At 39.1% G+C, this 20601-nt stretch overlaps 1 protein-coding gene across 1 annotated transcript; it reads left to right on the forward strand.

Moving 5' to 3' along the window:
* Positions 1-15998: 15998 nt before the first annotated feature.
* LOC135462515 (slit homolog 1 protein-like) lies at positions 15999-20601 on the forward strand. The gene has a single exon (XM_064739741.1). The coding sequence runs from the start codon at positions 15999-16001 to the stop codon at positions 18975-18977; it is 2979 nt and encodes a 992-aa protein (XP_064595811.1). The 3' UTR covers positions 18978-20601.

Consider the following 20601-nt stretch of genomic DNA (forward strand, 5'->3'; position numbering starts at 1 on the left):
AAAGTTTTAGAACGTGGACGCGAAAAGCTGTATGTACAGACCGCTTGGAAGCCGTGCAACTGCATACAGTTCTAGTTCCTTTCATTCCTCTGCTTCAGGCTCCTCTCAGTTTGTACTGGAAAATGTCGAAGGACGGTAGGCTACGTGAATAATGTAGATTATAAGATTGAAGTAAATATTTATGTCTGACCCTTTTTACCTCAACACCCTACTGATGTTTAAAGAATCGTTTAGCATCTTTTGTTGAATGTACACTTGGTCAGTGTACTTACCTACAACAGCACCGATAACAGATGTTAGGGTGAACAGACACAGACACGCGATCACAGATGTCAGAGGTAGACCGGCGACAACGTCCAGACGTATCCTGTGTCTCGCCATCTTATGGCGTAAACTGAAATAGTTGTCACATGATTATGAAATCATAAGTAATTAAACAGAAAGTAAAAAGTACAAATGAGTTCCAGAGAAAAGACAAGTGGAAAACGATGTACATGTAAAAAAAAACTATACGCATCTTTACTTATTAACCTAACTTCACCTATAATGCTATGTAGTTACGGACGTGTATTTATCTGTCCATCTCTCAGTGTAAGTCAGCAATTTTCAGAGTCAAAAGTTGTGCAGAGATTTGGATGAAATTTTGTGCGCATTTTAAGCCTAGGGTAATGAGCAATCCGTTGGCTGGTGTGTGAGAATGGTAACTGTGTAATTCTTGGTAAGCATACTTAATGATTAGCTACAATACCCCAGCAATATTCCATCCTGATACCTTAAAAGATTTCAGAGGCAACTTAAAATTTAGGAACTGTAGCGTAAATCGTTCCCTGAAACGGTTAAACGCCACGTTAAAATTCTAATATGTAACTTTTACATATGTACAATATTTCACTTTGCACATAAATGAAGCTAATATTAGGAAACACGTTCTAAATCAGCTGCCTATGGTGTACTGACCTGTAAGCTTGTCTGGGTACCGCTTATCCCCGATATCTGATGTGTCCTGTCCTCCCTCTTTGTGTAATATGTCGACAAACCGCTATGACTCTAACTTGTGTCTACAATTCATTTAAGGGCGGAGAAGGGAAGTTGTCAGGGATTGGATGAGGCTTAAACGAAGAACAAAAAATCTAACCATACAATATCAGTAGAAACTGGAAGGTGGGTAAATGTGTGTCATCTCTATCTTCAAGGTTATGGTACATGACTGTCACTATTTGCTTCATTTCCAATCTATTATTTAAAACTTACTTATTGCATATCATTACTTACTTAAAGGATACATGAAAAAGGTTCTTTAAAACGAAAAGAATAATTATAAGGATGGTGGAGGAAGATATGCCCCCCCCCCCCCCTCCCGCAAACAAAAAAAAATAATTTTCGAGGCTTATTTCAGGTTTTTTAAGAATCTCTATGTTATGCAAGTTTATGTCAGTGGTAGCAAATATTTGGAAATAACATCATCGATAAATATACTAATGCCGGTTCTGCTTAGCGCTACCTATTCGGGCTCTCGGTGTATGAAGAACTAATCGCTGTTATCCTACATAAATTTGAGAAAATTCTTCTGTAAACTCAGATCTCACCTGCATGAGCTGAATGGAACAACAAGTGCATGTGCTACACGAGGTACATGTGCTACACGAGGCACGAGGCATGTGTTACATAAGGTGCATGTCCTACATAAGGAACATGTGCTACATAAGGTATATGTGCTACACGAGGTACATGTGCTACACGAGGTACATGTGCTACAAGCGGTACATGTGCTACACGAAATACATGTGTTACAAAAGGTGTATGTCCTACATAAGGAACATGTGCTACACGAGGTATATGTACTACATAAGGTACATGTGCTACACGAGGTACATGTGCTACACGCGGTACATGTGTTACATCAGGTACATGTGCTACATAAGGAACATGTGCTACAAGAGGTAATGTGCTACAAAAGGTGCATGTGCTACATGAGGCACATGTACTACACGAGGTACATCTGTTACAGGAGGCACGTCTGCTTACGTAAGGTACATGTGCTACATAAGGTACATGTACTACATAAGGTACATGTACTACATAAGCTACATGTTCTACACGAGGTACATGTGCTACAAAAGGTACATCTTCTAACATAGTGTGCATGTACTACATAAGGTACACGTGCTACATGAGGTAAATAGGCCACATAATATACATGTGTTAAATGAGGTGCATGTGCTACATAACTTACAAGTACTATGTAAGGTACAAATGCTAAATACGGTACATGAGCTACATGAGGTACAATGTGCTATATGAAGTACAATGTACTACATCAGGTACATGAGCTACAATTTGCATGAGGTACAATGTACACAATGTACAATGTAAATGAGGCACAATGTACATAAGGTACAATGTCCATGAGGTACAATTTACACGAGGCACAATGTGCATAAGGTACTATGAACAGAAGGTGCAGTAAACAGGAGATGTAATGTACATGAGGTACAATGTACATGAGGTGCAATTTCCATGAGGTAGATTGTATATCAGGTAAAATGTACATGAGGTACAATGTACATAAGGTACAACGAAGAGGAGGTACAATGCACATGATCTACATATGCTACATAAGTTATATGTGCTACATGAGATGCATGTGTTACGTGAGGTGTATGTGCTACGTGTAACATGTACCAAACTAGGCAATGACATAATAAGGCCATTAGGTCACTGTTGTAACTGATTTTCCAGTTCATTTCAAAATTATCATTCAAGAATTCACAATCAACGTCTGATCATAGCGAACACTAAATAGAGTTGAGCCAGCTGTGTTTCCGTTATAGTATCACACCCGAAGGTACACTATTAATCCAAAAGCAATGTAGCAGATTATATGAGACGTAGGACTAAACTGAATTTACAGTGAAACTTTTTCTGATGTGTTCGATTGAGAGTCGCTTTTTTACATGTAACGCCGTTTCCCATGACCTCAATATCCACCATTACCTTCATATCGCTCATCTCCCGCCTTCTCCTCCTCCCTCCCCTAACACTGCGATGTTACAAGTGTCACGGAACCAGACAGTGGTGTTGTAATGATGCCTGTATCCGGTTTCTGTAACACCGGACAATGTGAATTACCCAAGCCAAACATTTAATTGTGACATTGCATTGCAACGCTTCTTGACGAGAAGTGACAAAGGTTACGTTGTGTTTACCAAATTTAAATTGATGCTAGCACTGCACCTGTACGGGTGTCTTAAATCTATTTTATATTTGAACGACATCTGGCCAATCGGTCTCACTGCACGATGCATTCATTACAATTTTGATGACCTAAAGGCTTTCATGCACACACACGCTCAGAGGTGTTTAAACGATGCAGAATGTCCCCAATTGCACTCATCTGCATGTATATAGCTTTACGAAGCAGTGAAAACAAAAACTATCAGGTAACATATCACGTAGATCATGTCACTATGTTGACAAAGCTTTACGGTGCTCCGTTCGACTCTACAAACGGTAAACAAATCAACCGATAACAGTCACATGCAATCAAGAAAATTCAGCTTCTTCACAATTTAACTCAGCTGAGGTTTCATTCTAATTGCTGATGCAAATATTTGGATAGCGTCAACATAGACGTATCTAACACAATGGCCTAAGCAGAATTAGATTTTTAAAAAAAGCGTAATTGGTCAGGAAATTATAGTAGGCCTATAGCGATATATAACAACTCTTAAAGTTGAGCAAAACCAGTTTTACATCTGCTCCAATGACTTGCTAGAGAAAAGTTAACACACAGGCCATGTGTAATTACGCCTATCCCCATAGCGTGCCGAAAACTATTATCTAACCCACATATACCTGTATTTCTTGGATACCTACGTCGATCCGCATTAAGGACAACCAATGATTATAAAAAAAACTTGCAATGAATAATCACCAGTGCCTGCATTGCGTATGGCTAGTAGATGGTATCTGCATGTACGTTCTCAATAAGGGCTGTCGGCAATGCGTACACAAAGGCAGTATAAAACCCAGATAGCGTTATTACCTGGTATTTTCGTGCAGGTACTATCTGATAGGAACATTCCGTTTCAGTGCTAGATATATTAATAGACATATTCGATTTATATGATTTTATTGTATGGTGTAATGGATTAATATATGTGGAAGTTTTCCAAGTATAATATATTCTTCATAAGAAGAAAAAAGAGGAAAAACGAGAATAATGATTTCTAGACAAGGCCGTTGCCTGGTTTAAAAGATACAAAGGATATTTCCAGGGACATCATAAACTCTGTTATCACACAAAACAAAACAAGATACTGTAATTACGAGGCATAGTGATATCTTGCGATGACTGACCCGGGACGTCCTTATTGGTTGACGGCTGCTATGCGAATATCTTTACTGATGCATGGACTCTATATGTTTCTTATGTTTGCCCAGTACAAATTTCCCGTTATGAATGCAGATGTTACCTCACCTTGTTCATCGTCCACTTTTAACACTGGTTACTAAGAAGACTTCAGGTCAGAGCTGAATGCTCAGGCACACTATATGTAAGAAGCCTGTGAGGTATGGCCGAGTACATGTATCAACGCAAAATGTTTATTTTTAGTTATTTATTAATTTATTTGATTGGTGTTTACGCCGTACTAGAGAATACTTTACTTTTCCAGGGTGAAACCTACGATCATCCACAGGTTGCTGAAAGACCTTCCTGCGTACCATTTGTTTTTAAGAATGCTATATCATAAGATTTGCTTAGGCGAGAGCATCGCTTGGCTAATAAATATAAGAGCGTGCCAGAGTCGCCATTACGCAGGAGTAGGTATCTTATTTATATAGCTGGGACAAAATGGAGTCCCTTTGAGGAAATAAAAAAAAAAACAAACTGGAGCACAGAGACAAAACCAAAGCACAGCAGTGTGGTAGTTGACAAACTATAACCAGTAATCACTGAAAGTCATTGATTTATTCATAAACGACATATTGTTTTAAGGCATTTGGGAGACAGAACTGGATGTAAGTTTTATGATAGAGTGTATGACTGCGGCACACGCAAGCGAAGCAGCGCTAGCAACTTAAGCATTTAACATCCAAGACCAAGTAGACGAACCATTCGGTAACTTAACCTATACCCGCAGCATGTATGATTAGATTTGAAAAATTAGAGAGAGATCAGTTTCAGTTACCTGGCCTGATTACATAGATTAGAGCGTGTTTAAACATTATATTATCGGAAGGGTTCGTGAGAAACACAACATAACGAATTGAATCCAGTAAAACAATAGAGCAGGCGTGGCTATGTTCAATCAACCGCCAGGTACGCAATACTGCGTTCAATTCACCTGAATTCTTCAATCGTGTTTTCATCTTATTTTGACTTGTTCCCTGTATTCAGTAATCTGTAAAATCTATCGTACTGTATACCAAAATTGCCTTTTTTATAACAGGATTTCCCATCATTTACCGCTGAAGACAAACTGCCGTGAAACAATAAAAAGAAACAAAATAAATTTCATTGATTAGGGTTACACTATAATAAAACTTACAATCAACCTTGATTAGGGTTACATTATAATAAAACTTATACACAATGTTGATTAAGGTTAATTTACTATAAAACTTATAAACAATCCTGATTAAGGTTATTTATAATAAAACTTATAAACATTCTTGACAGAGGTTACATTATAATCAAACTAACAAACAATCTTGAATAGGTTAAATGATAATAAAACTTACAAACAGTCTTAATTAACGTTACATTATAATAAAACTAACAAACAATCTTATTTGAGGTTACATTTTAATAAAACTTACAAACAATCTCGATTAATATTAAATTTTAGTAAAACTTACAAACAATCTCGCATGTGAGTCAGGAACAGGGTTCAAATTATAGTCGATCACATGCCAGTTAACTGATGTCGCTTTCCGTTACGATATACTGTACTCCACCCATTATCCGGCATGCCCTCGTTTTTTCATTATCATGACATAACCCAGGGCAATGAATTCATGGTGTGGAAAAGAAGCTGATGAGAGTTTAACTATATAAATTTAAAATGTATATCAACTGCATTTTCCTTGCACTGATATGGGCGTTCAGCTTGTCGTGTTACATGTCACTAACTAACAGCAATTTTGATAACCAGGACATATATTACTGATTTTTCAGAGATTTGAATATAGGCGACAGGTTCAGAAAGAAACAGGGGAGGGTAGCACTGGTGTTGGCAAAACGTGGTCATCTCCCTTGAGCCAAGAGGCTTGTCGGTAATTTCTTTTTGCCGACAGCTGAAAATTATTTACTTATTTATTTATTTGTTTATTAATTTACTTGATATGTTTTACGCCGCACTCAAGGCCAGCATTGTGGTGGTGAAACCGAGCAGAAACCCACTACCATTCGTAGGTTAGTTGGCAAGTATGGAATAGCAAGAAAAAAAGCTATGTATATTTTACATCAAACTATACGTCTTTCTCCCATGCTATACATACCCTAAATTTTCCAACAAATTTATCCGTTTTTCAGATACATTTTCAATAGATAATTCATGACAGTAAAAAATCCATCAGTCTCTTTTCACAAATTAATCGATAAATCAACGTTTGCTGTAACAAAACAGAAATATAAGTAAAAATAAGAAAAAAGAATATATCTCATCTAATAGATCAATGGCATCGCTTGTTACCCACAGCCTGCGTGCAGGTCATACACACCAGGGGAAAGAACCCAGGCAAATGGTTCAGGAGCTGACATATCAATCGCTAGATAACGTGGCTTATCCACCCTCATGTTTATCTAACACATGTCTCTGTAAAAGTCGTCTCGGAAGTCCGTCTCGCGGCGTGTGACCGACCGCTAACAACCAGTTCACTATACATACTTTTTTATGTTAGCGTTGAATATAACGTAGCGGGGAATGACCATCGTGATTTTCACACACAATAATTGGAAAAAAAAAACACAATTTACCCTGGACAACTTTTACTTTTGATGTCAATTAAAATTTTTGTCAATACGTTGTATGCCACACCATACCAGTCTATTTATCTTGTCTCTAGCTAAAATTGGTATTCGAACATTTATATACCTCGTATTTATGGCAAGGCAGATTTGTTTATTTACATTTTTCGACTGGTGTTTTACTACGTAAGAAAATTTCACTTGTACGACAACGATCAGCATTATGGCTGAAGGAAACCAGGCAGAGGAAACTCACGGCCATCCGCAGGTTGCTGAAAGACCTTCCCGCCTGTTGCCGGGCCAAAGATTTTAAAATGGTCCCTGCTGATGCCTCGCTTGGCGCTCAGCACTGAGAAGTTAAGAGTCAGGAAACATAACTAACTCGGTGTCAGTATAATGTGACTGGGTCGGTTCTCATGTCTGGTGTATTCGGCATTATATCTCAGTGGCGGCACCACTTTGGCGCCCTGCCACAAGATGGCAGACAATACCTCGTCGTCATATGACTGAAAAATTGTGAAGCACGAGATCGAACCCCAAGTATAAATACATACATATGTCCACTCGCGCAAACGCTCTCTTTCAAACATACACGTACAGCCGGAGAGGAAGCCAGTATGATTTGGACTTGAACTCACAGCGACCGCACAGGTGAGATGCTCCTGGGTCATTGCGCCGACCTGCAGGTCTAATAAGATGCATTGTCCATTTTGAATGTTTTTAACCTTTTCCACACATTGACGACGTCGCGTGATGAGAACATAGAGGACAAAGAGGTGGTCTTCATTTCCACGTAGACCCTTGTTTTGTGGATTTCTCTGATGAACCTGGTGTGGAAGATTGCACGAAATCATAAGCACCCGTGGTTAATAAAAAATACATCACATAAACCAAGCATTCAACGATTCAAGCAATACGCCGAGGGATGAATAAATAAATAAATCAATAGATAAATAAATAAATAAATAAAAAAATAAATAAATAAATAAATAAATCAGTACATAAAAAATAAGAAAAAAAATCAATTATATATTAAATGCAGGTAAACAATGAGTGAAATGACACATAATAATTCTATCCAAAGTAAAAAACGTTAATGAAGAAATCTATTGAAATAATAGTAAATGAAGTAAATATAGATAAATATAATGGATAAAGAAAACTAAAAAGTTTGGAATAAATCTTCGAGGATTCCACAGCGTAAACCAACCTGTAAGGCGAGTGCAGTAATCAGTGCGCATTGACCTTGAAAGATAGTACACAGCCGTAATCCCGAAAATGGCGTGGGTGCTGCATTGTCACCGCAACGCCCTGGTGGTGACACTATATTATTCTACTTGCATTCTGTATGCTTTGGGTTTTATGTCGTATGAAAGCAACGTAGAACGGAAGTACATCTCTAAAATATTTCGATGACCCCAGATACAATTTTTGATAATGGCGTTTTACAAGAAATATCAAAAGTATTGGAACGATTTGCGCGTAAACTGCAGATGTGAGTGCTCCATTCATGGCTCTGTTGCCAATGCATTTAAACCAAAGAACAATATCAGAGCAATTTTCACGTTACTACGTACATTCCAAGGTGCTCTGGACACCAGCATGAGCTGGACTTGAACTCACATCGACCGTGGTCATAATGATATAACGCGTCATAAGGGCTGTGATGGTAATGATACCATGTGTCAGTATGATTGTTACCATAATGTGATATGAGGATTGTGGTGGTAAAGATATCATGTGTCACTATGATTGTTACTCTGATGTGACATGATAATTTTGGTCAGAATGATATAGTGAGACAAAACTGTTGTAGTGGTAATGATATAAAAGACATTATGACAGTTGTAGCATTTTGACATAGTTATTGCTGTCATAATGATATGATGTCACATAATGGTTGTGGTTATTGTAATATAATTTGATATTATGATTGTTTTTATGTCGGTATAACGTGACATAACAGTTGTGATGTGATATAATGACTGTGGCGAAGCCAAGATGACGTGAGAATGTTTGCGGGTTCCTGCCACTTATGCGAAGAGACAGGCTCAACGTTCAGGTGATTCTGTATCACAGCTAAACAAGATTGTCTGTGTATATATATACAATACATTATAAATGCACATAAAGTATGACCCAAATCCGTGTGGGTGACATTGTTATTGAATGCAGCTGTATGACCTAGATGTACAAACATCCTAGACATTTTATCAACTTTCCCTCCGCAATACACACTCTCTTATATTTAACTTAACGCTACGTTTTCTGAATGGTGTTCTAAGTAAGATTTGCTTCTCTTTTACATGCGTGGTATTAAGTTTGTGTGTTTGTTTGATTGGTGTTTTACGCTGTACTCAAGATTATTTCACTTATACGATGGCGGACTTCAGTGTTGTGGGAGAAAACTGGGAAGAGTTCGGGGGAAACCCACAACCATCCGCAAGCTGTTGTGAGGCCTTCCCACGCACGGCTCGACAGAAAGCCATCGTGAGCTGGCACACTAATCCCCTCAGTCATGGTAATGAGTTTGACTGTGCTTTTTTCATTGGTGCTTAAAGTCGTTCTAAAACAATCTTTCAATTATAAGACGGCAGTCAACCTAGTGGTGGGAGAAAACTGGGCAGAGCCATCCGTAGATCTTTCCACGTACAGCGAGACAGAAAGTCATCATGACCTGGACTTCAGCTCATAGCCACGTCATTCACGGAAAGGCCCCTGGGGTCGTTGTGCCGCACTGGCACTCTAACCACTTCGATAACGGAGACCCCCCTAGTATTAGGTCTAAAGGCTATGTATACACTGTCCCGGTGCAGGTGGGTTAACGCCATTTATGGTTGATAGTGTACAAATGCAGTGATAATAGCTGTAGGTTCATAACGGGATTTGAACTCCAATTCCAGACGCTTCCACCACAAACTATAACTATATTTCTCATGCAGGCACTAAAAACCTTCTCTCTTTGTTGTAAAAATGGGCCACATATTCTGATATGGAAGATATGTTTATTGCTTTATTTGTGTCTTAATTTATGTATACATGTATCTTAATTGCTCTTTTACGTAGTTCTCAAGAATATTTTCTCATGTGGTAATGGGTGCCTTCCTTCCCCAGCTCACCACCTACGTGCAATGTAAATGTTACATGACTTTTCCTCAGGCAGAAAACAACGTTACCAATATAGAACACATATCCGTTGACACATCTTGGCATATTGTTCGTTTCTTTCATATAGCCTATCCAATTCACCAATAAGCCCAACCCTAGGCCTATCTGAGTAACAATACCTCTGATTTCAATTCATGCACAAGTGTGAAAAGCAAAGAAAATACCAATATAAAATATTGATTGGATGAAAGACCATTAAACCATTGTCCATTGAACGGATTGATTTAGTTTTTTTCAGATTTAAAGCCTAGGATTCTATGTTTGTCTGTACGGACCCAGAGGGTACCCGTGATTTTACAGCAATATTTTTGGCTTGAAATAGTTCGTTTTAAGGTCCATTTGTTGGATGCACTCATTGCTCTAAACGAAGATGCATTTGAAATGCACACCACTGTACGTGTGCCAACTGACAATAAGCTGAAGTGGCATCACCGATCCCAATATGGTCAGAAAAGACAAACGTAGAATATGAAGTTTTAAATGCATTTTATTAGGTACAAAAACGTTCTAAAAATAAATCGAATTATTTTCATGGAAAATATTTGGTTTATAATTTTACATGCGTTTCATACTAGCGTGTTCTTGGCCTTTAATGAACACTCATAGTTGACGCTGTTGTTCAAGAAGTTAGCCAATTAGCTTCCCTGCGAATATATACGTTCTGGTTGCCCTCAAAGAGTATTGTTTTGTTCATAATTGTAAAAAAGACAAAAAGAACAAGCACTCTGTGACCAAAGAAGATTACGATTCTCGTATGAAAGTCATGCGACAAGATGTAATGGGAAGTGATGCGTGTGAACGTGTGTTAGCTTTTAGTAGCTTTTGTGCTTACAAACATGATTATCAAACAACTGGGTAATCGATGAATCTTCAGATTCATCAAGATTTATCAACGACTTACTCAATGTGACTACTCTAGTATTCCCAACGATTAAATTGTCACGTGTCACTGACTAAGGACAATTTTGATAGCGAGTATGATTGATTTTACTGACAGCTGGAATCAGGCGACTCTTTAAAAGATATAGACTAAAGCAGCGTGAGTGTGGTGGTGAGTTTATTCCGGTTTTCTCCCATTATATTGCTGGGGGCGTGGTAACTTTATTTTTTATTTATTTGATTGGTGTTTTACGCCACACTGAAGAATATTTCACTTATACGACGGCGGCCAGCATTGTGGTGGGAGGAAACTGGGCATAGCCCCGAGGGAAACCCACTACCATCCCCAAGTTGCTGGAAGACCTTCTCACGTACGGCCGGAGAGGAAGCCAGAATGAGCTCAGAGCGACCGCATTGGTGAGAGGCTCCTGGGTCATTACGCTGCGCTAGGCGGCTAGGCTAACCAACTGAGTCACGGAGGCTCCGCCCTGGTATAAGGGAAAGATGAACGTATCTTTTGAATAATCGAATACGGGGTATAAACCAAGAATCAAAAAAATAGTTGAATATAAACAATGGTATTTAAAAAAGATAAACAAGCAGTTTGAAAATATTACATGAATATTAAATCAAGTTTTTGGCGGTAGGATTTATATCAAAATGTTCTGACTACTACAAATACAATAGGGCTTCTTTTGTGTACTCTTTCCATCTAGATTCTCTCTTATATATTTGAAGCGACGCCCAAATGTGTAAGCTGATGCCAGTCTTTATTTAAACTAGTTCAAGAACTTTTCAAAACCCCCATACATACCATGGTACCGGTACATAGGACTTCCTGGAGAGACAAAAAATAATATGTGAAAATTTATAATATGGACATAAGACGATGATATCTATAGTGTCACTGCGTGGGTTAAAGGGTTAAGCTTGAACATCCCTGATCCATCAGGGTTTGAGAGCATGGTTAATACATGTACAAGTCTGCATAAAGGAAGGTTACTGTAATAGTGGGGATGACTGGAAAGTGGTCATATGTACGGGGCATCACCACGTAAATGTAAAAGGTTTCACAACCATTCGCCCCACATGCTGAGATCTCTATCAAGAGTGAAACCATTTACATTTACTTAATGATGTCTCGACTTCATTATTATTACTGACCCTTGTATGACTATGACCCTTAAGCAGTACACTTGTTATATTTTTTCTAATTTCAGCAGCTGAAAGTGGGAAGGTCAGGCACCAACCTGCGGATGGTCGTGGGTTTCCCATGGGCTCTACACGGTTTCCTCCCACCATAATGCTGGCAGCCGTCGGATAAGTGAAATATTGTTGAGTACAGCGCAAAACACTAATCAAATGAATAAATAAAATAATTTCACCCTCTCCGATAGCACAGTTGGTAGAGTGTCCACGTCGGGAGGTGGTCACATATAAGATGTTAAAAGATGAAGTTGTAAATTCCATCTTGTGCGTTCAGCTATACACGTGTCAGTAGACTGAACGAACCCTTTAGTCGTCATATGCCTGAGGGGCCTCCGTGACTCAGTTGATTAGCGCGCTAACGCAACGTAATGACTCAGGAGATTTTCGCCAATGAGGTCGCTGTGAGTTCAAGTCCAGCTCATACTGGCTTCCTCTCCGGCCGTAAGTGGGAAGGTCTACCAGCAACCTGAAGATGGTTGTGGGTTTCCCACGGGCTGTGCCCGGTTTTCCACCCACCATAATGCTGGCAGCCGTCGTATAAGTGAAATATTCTTGATTACGGCGTCAAACACCAATCAAATAAATCAATAAATCAAATGATTGAAAATGTTTAATCTACGACGCTCAACTCTGAGCAATAACTCACTCTTCTTATTTTTCACGTGATGTCGGTATACATGTATCCTATATTTGTACAAAAGCAACTCCTCCGTCTAAAGAACTGCGATATTAGATGTAAATTTATACGGGCCAACAAAAGCTGTTTTTGTCGAAAAATCTGGAAAGGTCTGAGGTCGTAAACCAATTACAATATCTATAGCTTTCTCTAGAGCTCTGCCAGTTTTCCTCGTTGTCGGTAAAATATTCTTAAGTACGACGAAAAAAAGAACAGTCATTTGAAGATCGTGAATGAATATATGTGTTGACGTGCATTGATTCTGGGACACAGTGTTTTGCACATAGGTGACAATGAACGTTGAGACCCTAGGGATCTACAAACTTAGGGTACAAACGTGTTTTCTTAGCACTCGATTTAAATATCTCACATTTTCAAAACGATGTAAAATGTATGAAACCGCTTTGTTTTCGTATGTATATCTACACTTTTTTTGCGAATTTCACATGTGTTTTGTGAAACAGGCGCACAAAAGGACAATAACACACGTTTTAGTCAACCCTGAAAGAGACTATCATCCGTGGAAATCCGGTGTTTTCTTTTGTAAGGATATTTCACATTCAAAAGGAAACGTTACCGTAGAAAACAAGATATCACTGTTAAAATTGTATATAAAGTTTTACACATTTACAAGCAACATTTATAGATTGTGTGAACTTGTTCACCTAATTCAGTAAAAGTTTCACTAATTTCGCAGATGGGATCAAATGATACACAGAATTTTTTACCAATAGGTAAACATAGTCGTATTAACTTACACTCGGTCAGGCGCCTCCGTGGCTCTGCTCGTTTAGCTCGCTAGCGCAGCCCTATGACCCAGAAGCCTCTCACCAATGTGGTCGCTGAGTTCCAGTCCAGTTCACACTGCTTTCCTCTCCGGCCGTACGTGGAACGGTCTGCCAACAACCTGCGGATGGTCGTGGATTTCCTGTGTCCGGTTTCCACCATAATGTTGGCTACGGTCGTATAATTCAAATATTCTTGAGAACGGTGTAAAACACTAACCAAGTCAATAAATAAAATACACTCAATCACACTTTTAATATCGAAACTTTTCAATAACTGTAACGTTAATGCAACCAGTCCCCAACGGAGATCATCCGTTCTAAACGCTTTTTTAAACCATCCAAGAAATAAAAGACTATATTCTGTAGAGTGTCATATAGGCCAACATGTGCATCTACTTCAATTTCCGATGCACCTGTTTTAAAATTTGCTTAACATTTACAGGTCTGTTTCAAAAGTTCTCAGTGACAAATGTTTCTCTATTTTATCTGCCTGTTGTTACAATTAACGTCAGTCTCAATAGACAAAGTCTACTTAATATTGAACATAAATTTAATTGAATCAATTTGATCAATAATCACCATTACCAGCACATCTATCCTTAACCATAAATTAAAACTTAAAAGGTTTAACACAAAATTTCCCTAGGGTTGTGCCCGATATTCCCCCGCCATAATTCTGGCTTCCATCCATTTAGTGAAATATCCTTGACTACTTCATAAACACCCAATCAAATAAATGCATAAATCTTTTTTTCACTATTGTTCAACGCTTGACTGCAAAGAATTTTTTACACAGCAGTCTGCCTTTCCCAAGCAATTAATGACTGTCACACATGAGAAGTATGGACATGCGCGCCATATGTCTTTGTTTATTTATTAATTAACCCCAAAAAATATCTGAAAATTGGCGAAGAACCTCAAACTGAAGATATAAACTTTCAAAATCCAATGTACATAAAAAACTGTCCCCTATTGATACATTTTCTTCACATATGAAAATGACAAAAAAATCCCGTGCTTGTTGTTTTGTTTCTACTTCAGATTCGCCATGTTTAAAATCCAGTTTCCAGTATAACATGAGTGGAGTGGCATTTAAATGACCAAACCTATTAAAATGATTTATTTATTTCTTTATTTGATTGGTATTCTACGCCGTGCTCAAGAATATATGCCGGCAGCCGGCATTGTGGTGGGAGGACACCGGTCAGAGCCCGAGGGTACCCCACGACAATCCGCAGGCTGCTGCATACCTTCCCACTTACGACCGGAGAGGAAGCCAGCATGAGCTAGACTTGAACTCACAGCGACCGCATTGGTGAGAGACTCCTGGGTCATTACGCAGTGCTAACCAACTGAGCCAGGGGGTCCCCCTATTCAAATAAAAAAATCTAAATCGCTCATGATATAATGAGGTACATCTATTGCGGAAATAACTTCAAACCGTCACTAGTAGTTTATGAGAACATAATCTTAAGGTCAATATGCAAATTAATTTGGGTGTTCACTTCGACACAGGGTGAATAAAACGTCGCACTACGCGCCTGACACTTACGAATACAATCTATTGATACATTGGATTTATCATTCTCGGAGTCCCCGGTTAGTACAATTCCAGTTATTACCATAATAATACATTTTTCGTGATAAAGCTGAAAAGCATTTTTTGTACATAAATCTACTATATAAATAAAATAGTATTGACTATACTTTGACACGGTTTCCTGTTGTGCACTGTGACGTCCTGTTTGTATGTCAGTTTTCACGTGACTGAGGCTCATTGACCAATGGAATGGCTGGAAAAAAGAGATAATATTTTCTATACATCCGCATCTTTACGGATCGCGGTGACAACGCATACTATGGTTATGAAAGAGAACAAGACTCAGTTTACTTTTGAGATATTTGGTAGGCTATCATCCTGAGACATGATCTGTCAGTTTTTGTTAAGGGGGATCTGACACGTCAGATGGCCCAGTACCCATTCTCCAGACGTTACTCTTTTATTCCAATTTTGTTGAAAGGAATGCTGACTAGACAACGTAACAAAGAGAGTCCAATGCCTGGAACACTCGTATTAGGCGACATTTAGGGAATGTGAAGGGGCGGAGCCACAGCAAATCGAGTGATAATTGTGTCCTAGCATGTCACGTTAAAGACGGCAATGATCACGTCAAATGCTAGGATACATTTTTCACGCAATCTGCTGTGGCTCCGCCCCTCAAGAACTAAAGTGGGTAATGAACATAGGCCACGCTGTACTGTTTATAAGGCATGTCCACAGGTAGTCAATGTAGAGTGAAGCACGATGGGGACAGTGAACGCTGTTCTCACGGTTCTAGCCATATTCGCCACTTACTGCAATTCTTTGTGTCCAGTTCATCCCAAATGCTCCTGTAGACCGGCAAATGGCACGGACATCGTCTGTACACAGTTTAGTAGAACGATTCCTCGATTTTTGGACTCGCCCGTCAACTTTCGACGTCTAATATTGTCAAACAAGCAGACTTGTTCAATCGAAGAGGGCTCCTTCTTGAATGTGAGTGCCACTGTGTTAAGCATTAACTATGTCCAAATCACAACGTACGGTTGCGAGGATTTTGTTGGACTGGAAGCGAAGCTCGTCGAGTTGTTCGTTTCCAGAACTACGCTCAGCTTAATCCCAAAATGTGCGATTGCTAACCTGACAAGGTTGACTAGACTCGACTTAACGTACAACCAGATCACTGATATCCACACTGAAGATTTTGAAAGCCTCAAGGATTTAACATATTTAAGCCTTGCCGGGAACAAAATTACAAATGTCGAGCCCGGATGTTTCAGAGGTCTTGACAAATTAAGCACATTAGACCTAAGATTCAACAACATTGCTCAACTCTCAGATTTTTCGTTTCAAGGTCTGGTGTTTCTGAAGACGATATATTTGCAAAATAACAGCATAGTCAGCCTGCCTCTGAGAATCTTTGATACATCCAAGAAGCTAGAAAGTGTATATCTTGACAACAACGACTTGGAGACACTTCCGGGTAATATTTTTGACCACACTGTTAATCTGAAATTTTTTTATGTTACAAACAATCGGTTATCATCTCTTCCACCTTTTATATTCTCCAAAACTACCAGGTTATATTATCTGCGCCTCAGTGCAAACAAGTTGAGAGATATACCTCTGAATCTGTTTAACTCAACTCCTGGTATTCGGATCATATATTTGTCAGATAACCAGTTAACAACCTTTAACTTTGATGTCGTATCACGATTAAAGAGTCTTCAATATCTGCACGTTAACAGAAAAAGAAACAGCCCACAGGCTATAGATAGCTCCAAGTACGAATCCTTCATCAGCAGTCTCTTAAGGAACTCTCCTTCAGTCGTCTCCTTGAAACTTAGAAACAATGGTATCAAATCTCTACCGCTGGGAGCTTTCAGTGAATTAAAGGTGCTTAATACATTGGATCTCAGTCAGAACAAGATCAACGAAATACCGGAGGGATTTCTGACCAACTCCTCAAAGGTAAAGTACCTTATGCTACAACACAATCACATCAAGGAGATTCCACCAGATATCTTCACAGATTTGGATTCAGCGCTTTACCATCTGGACTTGTCTGGTAATCAACTGTCATCCACTGCCGCGAAGAGGTTAGTGGGGCAGCTACCGAAACTCACAAGTCTTCGTGAGCTTTTGCTGTCAGATATGCCACTACCCTCCCTGTCAGATAACATCACAGAACAGCTCGGCCTGATGAATATACTACATTTACGCAACTGCTCCCTAGACGAGACAACTGAAATTCGCAAAATGTTGTCTGCAAAGGAGACCGATTTTTCGAAGAACAGTCTAAAGACATTCGGAACAGCCAGTGGACCAGTGAGTATTACAATCTCTTACATGACTTTGAACATATCCTATAACTATCTTCCAGAGATTAACATATTGTTTTCTCCAGTGCGGTCTATCAGTATAGAGCTTTACGCAGACAACAACCAGATAGACAAAGTTACGTTATCTGGTAATGGCACCACCTTCGTCTACTTCCGACATTTAAGCCTGGCCCATAATTCAATCAGACGTTCCCTGAAAACATCACGTTTAAAGGAATGCACCATTTTGGATCTTTCACACAACAGGTTTTCAAACGTTACAGAATTCCCCTTGATGGATCCTTCAATATCAACCCCTTGTACAACTTTCCAAGTGATCACTTTGAACTTTTCTCACAACGTTATTACCAACATTTCCCCAAATGCTTGCCTTGGTCGCGTCACTAGTCTTGACCTCAGTTACAATCAGCTAACAGCACTGCCGTTTTTAATCCCCGTCTACAAAAGTCTGACCATAACTCTGAAGAGTCTTTTCTTGATGGGAAATAAGCTGTATTCCTTGTCACCCGATATACTCGGAGGACCACGTACTTCACTCCGCACTATAGATATCCGTTTAAACCAGTTTCGTGAAATTGACAATTTGAAAGAAATCATCACATCGAGCCCTCTCGCTGAGGTTTACCTGGCCGGGAATCCACTCAGCTGCAACTGCAGTTTAGCGTGGATGAGGGCTGAACAGGTCTCTATGAAGTTTGACAAGGTCCGATGTCAAACGCCCCCAAAAGCCAGTATGTTCCTTCTACAGTGTTATTCTATGGAGTCTTGTTTTCTGGGCAAAACATCCTTCCCACCTTCGTCCGCTGAAACACATACATTTTGTGACGAAGACATCGCCTTGGAGATCTATAATCTGACTTGGAGTACGAATAACGAAAAGATTGAAATTCGCTGGAATACACAGGGACCAGGAGGGGTTCGGGGCATGAAGCTGACCTACCGTGACACACAGGATTCTAAAATTGACACAGAGATACTGATTCACCCTGACCGGAGGTCCGTCGTTATGGACGAGTTGTTAGAGGGTCGTACCTACAATGTCTGCATAGTCGTGGAAAACACACCGGAATCTTCATCAGACCCCTCCTGTGTCGTTGTCACAGGCAACAGACGCAATACAGACCCCTCCTGTGCCGTTGTCACAGGCAACAGACGCAATACACAACTAATGATCATTGCCCTTGCTGTCTCTCTTGCAGTGTGTGCAGTCGCATTGTTTGCACTGTTGTTTTGCATGTTGATAACGCGATGCGAAGCAAAAGTGTGTTTTCAAGCAAATCCTGAACAGCCAACGCATTGCCCTGTTGAAAACACTCCATATCGTGCAAATTATGCCAACGGCATTTCTGAACAGTTTACGGAAAACGATTATGCTTATGTGAACGATAGTAACATGATATGAAACATTCAGGAACCAGTCGAGAAACTACGCCAGGACAATTTATGAAGGTAGTAAAGACACGGGAATGTATGGTCAAAATACAAAAAGACTTCTTTTAATAAAACGTTCCTTTATCTTCTAGAAAGAAAAATTACTTTATTTTATTATTATTTCTAATTTTATTATGTTATTTTTTTTTCTCCTGCAGAATGTCACTTATTTATTTGCATCCAAACACTGTACTTACATGTGTGTGAAATTATGACAAGTAAATGCAATTTAGAGTATGACATATGTAAAAAAAATGTTAGTGGAGTGTACACTGTACTGCGACTGAGGAAGAGATTTTTCTTCGAGTACTTGAAATATTTCGTTACATGCATTTTGTTTTTATAATGTGTAATGAATATCCCACTGTATCTTTTCTTGCCATGTTTGCAGTGTAATTTTACTGATACTTATACCCGACGTATGCCTAGCGTGTAGTGTATAACCTATAGTATTATTATGCATTTTAGAGTTGCTACGTTTTAAATCTTGTATAATATGTACAAATTTAACTTGTGTAGGTCAAAAAAACTAAATTTATGTTAGTGTATCCATGTGGCTCACCTGTGCTGAAACAAAAACAAATTCGCCACGTCCATTGTTCACTTGGTTTTTAATAATTATGACGTTACCCGAGGCGATAAGCTCTTGTTGTCGAAAGCAGGCTGGTAGAATAAGAAATATAGTACTATAACTGCCATGACTTTACAATAATATGCAAATGTAACAAATTGATGTGCAGAGCATGTCTTGTTGGGTATCATTTACGGTTTATTTTCAATAGTGCTAAATGAATATAGGCGACAGGTTTAATAAATGAAACAAACTATATTACGGACCTTAATGAAGTTCCGATTGTATCATTTTTATTTACTTATGTCATTGTTGTTAAGCATCATAGTAAAGAATTTTTCGCTTAATAACGGCGCCGGGTAGACTTCCTCGGGAAAACAGCGCCCCAGCTAGCCAGATGTGGATTCGAAATCATGACCCATGGGTCAAAGCCCAGTTGCCTCCTGTTAGAACGAATGTTTTAAATGTAATCGAGAGTACTTGACCCCAGCCAGTTATCTGTATACGGACACGTACACCGGTAAGTCTGGTTGGTTCACCTACAATGTACGAGCATTTCGATAACACCTGCATAGACTGATATGGAAATGTTCTTTCTGTTACCGATACAAAACTAAATTTAGATGGATATACGTAAAAAACATGCCTGTCACACGGGTACAGAGTTCGTCAGAGAAAACATATGTGTTTATGATTGATGTGGATTATGAGGACTTTGACATGCGTCTTTATATGTCTTTATTTATGCATGCTCGTGCGTATATGTATGTATGTATATTTAGGTATGTCTTTGCATATGTTAACCCATCCAGTGGTTGCCTATTTTTGTGTAAATAATCATTCTCTAATACAGATAAAAGATCAGTCAGAGAAACAGAGCTCAAGTCAGCATAAATGCGATGAGCGACAAGCGACATTCAGTATGTGTACAATGTCTTCAATAAATACATCCCAAGGTTCTGCCACTTATCGTGTGCATGGCTGACCTACAGAATGTACCCAGGCGTTTGTATGTGCGTTATTT

Source organism: Liolophura sinensis, chromosome 2, assembly GCF_032854445.1.
Source record: "Liolophura sinensis isolate JHLJ2023 chromosome 2, CUHK_Ljap_v2, whole genome shotgun sequence".
In the NCBI taxonomy this organism is placed as follows: domain Eukaryota; kingdom Metazoa; phylum Mollusca; class Polyplacophora; order Chitonida; family Chitonidae; genus Liolophura; species Liolophura sinensis.

Bases quoted from the DNA above. Each gene is read 5' to 3' on its own strand.
- LOC135462515 (XM_064739741.1), top strand. From the start codon at position 15,999: ATGGGGACAGTGAACGCTGTTCTCACGGTTCTAGCCATATTCGCCACT.